Here is a 7,368-nt window from a genome sequence, read left to right as displayed (position 1 = left end):
TGTCACTGAGGAGGGAAGTATGCTCTTTTGAGAGTAGGAGCGTCCTTGTGGGAAGGGGAGTGTTCTTGTAGGAGTGAACATGTCTTTGTGGAAAGGTGCATTTTTTGTTTGGGGGTGTCTCCTTGTAATACTAGGAGTGTCCTTGTGGGAGTGGGCGTGTCCTTTTGGGAGGGAGTGTGTTCTTGTGGGAGGAGGCATGTCTTTTAGGAGGCATGCAGGAGTGAATTTGTGCTACAGGGCATGTACTTGTGGGAGGAGACCTGGCCTTTTGGGAGTGGGACTGTCCTCACAGGGGGCATGTTCCATGGCTACCTTTGTGTCAGCCTCACCACCATGGCTACCTTTATGCATCAGCCTCATCACCATGGCTACCTTTATGTGTCAGCCTCATCACCATGGCTACCTTTATGTGTCAGCCTCATTACCATGGTTACCTTTATGTGTCAGCCTCATCACCATGGCTACCTTTATGCGTCAGCCTCGTCGTGGCTGCATTTGTTGTGCAGAAGAGGAACCTGAAGCTAGAAAGTGGGAACACAAGATGCCTAGAGACCAAGCAGAAACTTGCACCTGGGGTTCTAATCACCCTGTTCCAGTGACCCTGCTGGCAATTCTGCTCTTGGGGAAGCTGAGACTGGGAAACTTAGCCAGCTACTCAGATGCCTGGCCTCAGACAGAAACTGTTGTGTCTCTAAGTTCAGATAGGAATAGAGGCTAGGCCATAGGGTGGCCATGATATGGGAGCATCTGACAAGCCAGCAGGGCAATCCAGCCATTAATCCCTTGAGACAAGGTCTCCTGTTGGCAGGGCCCAGTTGGTGGGAGGAACAGGAAACAGCCCCCATCATCCTCAGCCTCTGACTATTCCTGTAGGCTTTTTCCCCTTTATGTGATGCTGGGGATGAAACCTATCATCAAGCCCTTCTTTCCTATGTTCCTTTATGGATGATAGAAAATTGAGCCCAGAGAATTTTGATGGCAATCTCTGCTCAGTAGCCCACCCTTCCAGTCAACACGGCCTCCCCATCTCCTCAGCACATACCCAGAACCAACTTCCATCCCAAGGGCAGAGGTTAGAGGCAAGCTTCCTTTCCTTCTTGAACTGAGAGATTCATTTGAGAAGTTGAAGGTTTGTCTACCATGTGTCTCCAGAACCTTGCACAGCATAAAAGAGGGGCAGTCAATACATACTGACTGGGTGACCCACAGACAGGAAGAAGGGACTAGCAAATATAACCCTTCCATTGTCAAATAATCTTGGGGTGCCGGCACTGTACCAGGTGTTTTTACTGAACTGTTTCACTCACTAAAGCCCAGGCAGCGGGTGTGGTGACTTCTGTGGCACCCAGGCAGGATCTGCAGTTCCTAGAGGGGTTATGGTCAAGAGGCCCTTTGACAACAGGCCTAGACTCTGTGTGGAGCTGTGGGAGGCACTCCGGAGGATAACACTAGACCTAGAGAAAACAAGAGATCGCAGGGGCCCGTGAAGCAAAGCCAGCTTAAACAGGACCTGGGAGAGGACATAGGAGGATGTGACCGACACCACTGACATGTTTCAGTGTTGGTATGGCTGCTGGGCAGAAGACAGATTGTGTGGCTGGGAGGCATAGCTAAAGACAAGACATTAGGTGGTGAGTCTTGGGAGTTCCTGTGCACTGAAGCCCTGATCTGAGAATTTGTTTTCTTTAGCAGACTCTTCGCAGAGCAAATTAAACTGGACCCCAGAACCCAGTGCCCTATCCCAGCTCGTCCCTCAATGAGCTCTGAAGCCTGCTGAGGATCTGGTCTGAGATTGAGGCTCAGAAGCACACCCCGCATGTAAGATTCAGGTTCAGCCAACAGGTCCAGATGGTGCTTAGTCTTACGATCAGGGCTCCTACCCCCACTGCTGTCTCTTTGAGGTAGACCAATGGTTTCAGTGGCAGTACACATATACATGTGCCTACACGGCCATGTTGAACAGGCCCTTTGGCAGAGGCCTACACCATGCAGAGCTGCGCAAGGTGCTCTAGAGGACAACATCATTACACAGTTTGCTGCCTCCCACCCCCACCCCTGGGGGATAGTCCTCACTGCCTACTCACCTAAACTCAGAAAGCCAGCACCCAGTCCCATTACCACACTATCCAAACCCTAGAGCACTATAGAATGAGGCCAAGGAGAGAATGTCCTTCATCCGCACATTCCCCCACTTCCTTTGTTTTGGGTATGACTAAGCACATGGCTGACTTTGCCAATGAACTGTGAGGGGACACAGTGTCTCCTCCAGTCTTAGACACCAAACAGAGACTGTCATGCACATTCTCCCATCCCCCACTTCTGGGGACCCAGAAGCCAGCCCTTGAGTGACAGACCAATGTGGGATTCTCCTCTGGAGAGGGGCCCAACTCTCCTTGGTTGTCAAGCCTGTATTCATTTTGTGTGCATCTGTGTGTATGCCATAGGCTAATGTTTGATGTTTTTCTCTGCCTTTAAAAACTGTATTTTATGGGCATTTTATCTGCCTGGTGTTCACAGAGGCCAGAAGAAACTGGAGTTACAGATGTTTTTGAGTTGTGAGCTGCCGAGTGCTGGAACTTGAACTGGGGCCCTTGGGAAAAACGGTCAGTGATCTTAACTGTTGAGCCATCTCTCTAGCTCATCTTTTTGGTTTAAGATTCATTTTATATTTAATTAATGTATATGCAAAAATTAGTGATTATGTCCACATGAGGGTAGATGACCTTCAGAGGCCAGACACTCAAGTTACAGACAGCTCTGAGCTGCCCAATGTGGATGCTGGGGGCTAAACCTGGGTCCTCTGCAAGAGCATCATGCATTCTTAAGCACCACTGCTCCAGCCCCTACCTTATGCTCTTACTGAACAAGGAGTTCACTGATTTGGCTAGGCTGGCTGGCCAGAGAGCCCCAGGGATGCTCCTGATTCCTCCCCAGTGCTGGGATTATATGCACATATATCTGTATATAAACATATATGCATATACTGGCTTTTATGTTGAGGATTGAAATGTAGGGTCTCATGAACAGACAGCACTTTACCAACTGAGCCATCTCACCAGCCACATTTCCCCAGATCTTAAGCCTCATTATTGCAACTCAGCTCCACAGAGAAGGATCTAGGCCACTTGTGACTTTTATCTCAGAACCTGAACTTGGCCACCTTACAGTGACAGAACTGAGGCACACAGCCTAAGTGCCTTGCCCAGGGTCACATGACAGCAGGACTCAAACCAAAGCATTTGTGTACTTTGCCATTCTGACTCACTGCCAGACCCCAGACCTTGGTCTCCCCCACTTTGTTTTACTTCTAACTGTGTGTCTGGAAGAGGGCACTGGACTCCTGGAAGCCACCGACACAGGTGCTGGGAACTGAACCTCAGTCCCCTGCAAGAGGAGCACTCATAACTGCTGAGCCACCTCTCCAGTCCTGCCCTGCCACTTCTGACAACAGCGGTGACATGGCTCTCCTAGTCTGGTTCTTCCAGAATGGAGGCTAGAAACCTCTGTACCCAAAAGGAAGTAGGATGGTTGTTTAGAAAGAAATAAAATATTTTTCTTTACTGCAAATTATTTGTAAATATTCACGTTTCCAGTGTCATTACAAAAAAAAAAAAAAAAAAAGATCCCCAGGAGAAATCTGGGTCCTTTAACGTGAAAGAATGGTACAACTTACAAAAATAATAAATACATATATTGCCACCTAAAGAAAAAAAGGAAATCACCTAAAGAAAAAGGAAATCAGTGCCAAAATTCATAGCAAGTATGAACTGTGGCTGGCAGCAAGTTCTTGCTGCCCATGGGGGGTCTCTCTTTGGTCTGCAACCCAAACACCTAGAGGACCACTCTGAAGAATTCAAACTGAGGCTCAAGTGCAGAGCTGGGTGTGGCTACTCCCTGAGTTCAGTACCTCCTCCCAAGATACCAAATTCTGGGTACTGACTTTCTCCCTGGAACGGTGCTTAAAAATGGTGTGAGCATGGGGGGGATCGTTCATTTTTGTGAATGGCTCTCTTCTTGTGCTGGGGGACAAGGACTCTGGCTCTGTCTTTGGTACCACTCTCCTCATCTGTGGGTACCCTCGTGCTCATGACTTCTGCTGCTCATAACTACTTACAGACCTTCTGAGAGGAGTAAGCCCTCCTCCCCAGCAATGGACAGGAAGAGGCAGAAAGCAAGGAAGGGATGGGGGCGGGCAGGATGTAAGTCCCTGTGAAGGGAGTATTGCTTGGCCTGGTTCAAAGCCTTCTGCTCAGGTCCTTTCTCACAGGCTGCACCTAAAGCAAGTCCTGTGAGAGCTGCAGTAGGTGCAGGGAAGAGTGTCAGAGTGCCTGAAGACCAGATGGCAGGCAAGGGAACATCACTCTGAGGCAACAGTTTTGTATTTGTTATTTGTTTTGTTTGGAGTTTTGTTTTGTTTGTTCTTGTTGTTCCCTTACTTTCAACTGCAGGTCTGAAGACAGGAAGCACTCATCTGGAACCTACAGGACCATGGGAAGGGATAGAAGAGCTGGCAGGGTCAGGAGAGGCTCCAGGGCTTGGCATCCATGGATGTGGCTGGAGAAACATGAGGCAGTAGCTGTTTGGTCACTAACTAGTGTGTTTGAAACCAGCAATTTCTCCAGCAGTTCGCTGTCCTAGGCCCTACAGGAGCATGCGTGAACTTCCAGAGAACCTCACAAGTGGTACCAAAGATCTGGCTGGCTTGTGTTTAAAGTAGAGTACATCTGTCTCCCAATTTCTTCAAGGTCAGATCCAGAAGGGGGCCAGATGGTAGCTGCTGCTTTGTGTGTTTTGCTTCTTTTTAGTTTGGTTTTCTTTTTCTTTATTTAGTTTTTTGGTTTCTATCTGGTAGGCTTGGGTTCCCAGGACTGATGGCTAATGCCTGGACACTGGGATGCTGACCCTATAGTTCTTACCATTATGCCAGGGCCCAGCTCACACCAAGCCTGCATCCTTAGCCATGCTATAGAAGATGCCCCTGTGCTGCAGGAGCTCAGAGGGTGCACCACACTCCCGAACTTCTCCTTTGTCCAAGACGATCACCCTGCATGGGGAGGGATGTAGATGTGAGCATTATGCAAAGAGATGTGTCTGATGTCTATAGGATTGCCTGATTGCAGAAAGTATTACAAACTCTAGGGGCTAGAAAGATGGGTATCCACCCTACCACCTCCTCGTTATCACTTTACCTAGCACATGTCACCCTCTGACATCAATGTTTGTTGCTGTGTTCATTGTCCCTCTCTTTTAATTAAGTGTCCTGATCCTTAAGATGTTCCCTAAGCTTTGTTTGAGAGGTGACCCCAGAGTCCAGAATAACATAGGGCACATAGCAGACCCCTCATGCATATGAAATGCTGACTGAAATAATCCTGGATAACCTATTCTTCCCATGACGGAACAGTCCCACCACCTGGGGCTGCCCCTGAGCACAAGAATGGTGATGGATGAATGAACGAACATGACTGAGAACAGAACCAACCCTGTAGGCCCACAGATCCACTCTGAGGGCCTCACCTTGTGTAGTCCATGATGGTATTAAGCCGGTGAGCAATAGTGAGCACAGTACAGTCTTCAAACTGTGTCCGGATGGTGGACTGAATGAGGTTATCTGTCTCTAGGTCCACAGCTGCTGTAGCCTCATCCAACACTAGAATCTTTGTCTTCCTCAGCAGAGCCCGGGCCAGGCACACAAGCTGGCGCTGGCCGACACTAGAAAGGGAGAAAATCTCAGAGACAGGGGCTCATCAAACTACCCTGATCCTGAACCAGGCCTGGAGGGGATAAGGCTAACAGATAGGCTAGGGGTGGGTTTTAGGCAGAAGACTAAGTCCACTCCAAATGTCCATGTCTGTGACAACATTACTAAAATCAATCATGCTATACTTCCATGTGAGCAGGAAATGGGCTTAGAATCATTCCCAACAAAAGGCTCAGGGGTGATATTCACAAAGTATCAGGCCATTCTGGTGTGGGTGACAGAGTGGATAACAAAGGTGGCTCACTATCCATGACCTCTTTGAGCTGCCGCAGACTCAGCACTGGCTGGGCTCAGCTATGAGCCTGGCTTTAGTCAACGGGATGCTGGCCAATGAATGGCCAGTAGAGGCCTAACGTGGGAATGGACACTGAGCATGTTCACCCTTACACATCTGCTATCACTATGACAGCACATCTGGACAAGTCTGCTGGAGGATGAAAAACAGATGCACTGATCCCATTGAGGCCAAATAGATCAGCCAACAGTCAGCTGCACCTCCTTCCTTTCCCCATGAATGAGCCCAGTCAAGGTCAGCAGCACTGCCATTGACTGACCACTGACTGAAGCAGAATGGAGGCTGGTTGCCCTGGTGATGAGTAACTGAAGCTAGCACAATGGCAAGAGGAAAGAATCTTCACACACTGGCCCCTGCCTGCCTACCTACCTCAGGTTCTCTCCACCTTCTGCACACTCGTGATTCAGTTTGTCGGGCAAAGCTGACACAAAGCCTTTCAGGTGAGCAAGCTCCAGGGCCATCCAGACTTCTTCATCAGAATACTGACTGAAAGGGTCCAGGTTCATGCGGAGAGAACCCGAGAACAAAACAGGATCCTGTGCAAGAACAGCAGATAGCACGTATGAGGGTCTGAATCTAGAAGGTTCCACACAGACTGTTTTGAGCACTTGTTCCATGGTTGGTGGTGTCATTTTGGGATGTTGTGGAGCTTTTAAGGAGGTGGAGCCTGTCTGAAAGAAGCAGGTTACTGGGAGCAGACCTCTGAAGGTTAGGCTTGGCTCTGATGCTGGGTCCCTGCTTCCTGGTTGCTTGATGTTACCACCACACACACCTACTGCATGACCATGCTTTCCCCACTATGATGGACAGTAACCCTGTGATACTATGAACCTCTCTTCTCTGCAGATGACTCCATCAAGGATTCTGGCACAACTATCAAAAAAGTAACTAACAGCATATGACAATCATACCACACTGAACAAGGAAAACTCACAGACATAGGATATGAGATGTTCACACCAGAACAGGAAGAGATCTCAGAGTCCCTCCAAAGCATGAATTCTGTGAGATATTTTTAACAGAAAATGTCTGGAAAACCCTGCATAAACCAGACCAAAACTTTTTTTTCAAAACTTCTCCAAACTTTCAATATGCCAATTCTCTGTTGCTTTTAGTGGTGTTATTTTATCACAGCAACAGAAATGTAACTAATGTTCTCACTCAACCCCACCTGCAGGAAAGACTCAGAGAAACAAGGAAAAATCACAGCCACAAGCAATGCATTAGGGAACTCTTGCCCACAGGGAATGGTTTAGAAAATTCTTATCTGTAGCATAGCTCCAGAAGTGTTAGAGATCATCACATAACCTAC

General features: G+C 48.3%; 1 protein-coding gene across 4 annotated transcripts in view; it reads right to left on the bottom strand.

Annotated features, from left to right (window-relative positions):
• Window positions 1–4,361: 4,361 nt before the first annotated feature.
• Window positions 4,362–7,368, bottom strand: part of Abcc1 (ATP binding cassette subfamily C member 1) — a 147,337-nt gene continuing 144,330 nt past the window's right edge. For 3 of the 4 annotated variants that reach the window (XM_038327556.1, XM_038327553.1, XM_038327557.1), the window contains 3 exons: window positions 6,426–6,592; window positions 5,518–5,712; window positions 4,362–5,044 (listed from right to left, as the gene is read on the bottom strand). In XM_038327556.1, the coding sequence (XP_038183484.1) occupies window positions 4,936–5,044; window positions 5,518–5,712; window positions 6,426–6,592 (471 nt within the window). In that variant the 3' untranslated portion in view covers window positions 4,362–4,935. The remainder of the gene's footprint in view (window positions 5,045–5,517; window positions 5,713–6,425; window positions 6,593–7,368) is intronic. The other variant, XM_038327555.1, reaches the window with a different exon arrangement.

The sequence above is a fragment of the Arvicola amphibius genome, chromosome 4 (genome assembly GCF_903992535.2).
Source record: "Arvicola amphibius chromosome 4, mArvAmp1.2, whole genome shotgun sequence".
Taxonomy (NCBI): domain Eukaryota; kingdom Metazoa; phylum Chordata; class Mammalia; order Rodentia; family Cricetidae; genus Arvicola; species Arvicola amphibius.
Note: the sequence above shows the minus strand (reverse complement) of the source record. Positions and strands in the feature narration are given on the sequence as shown.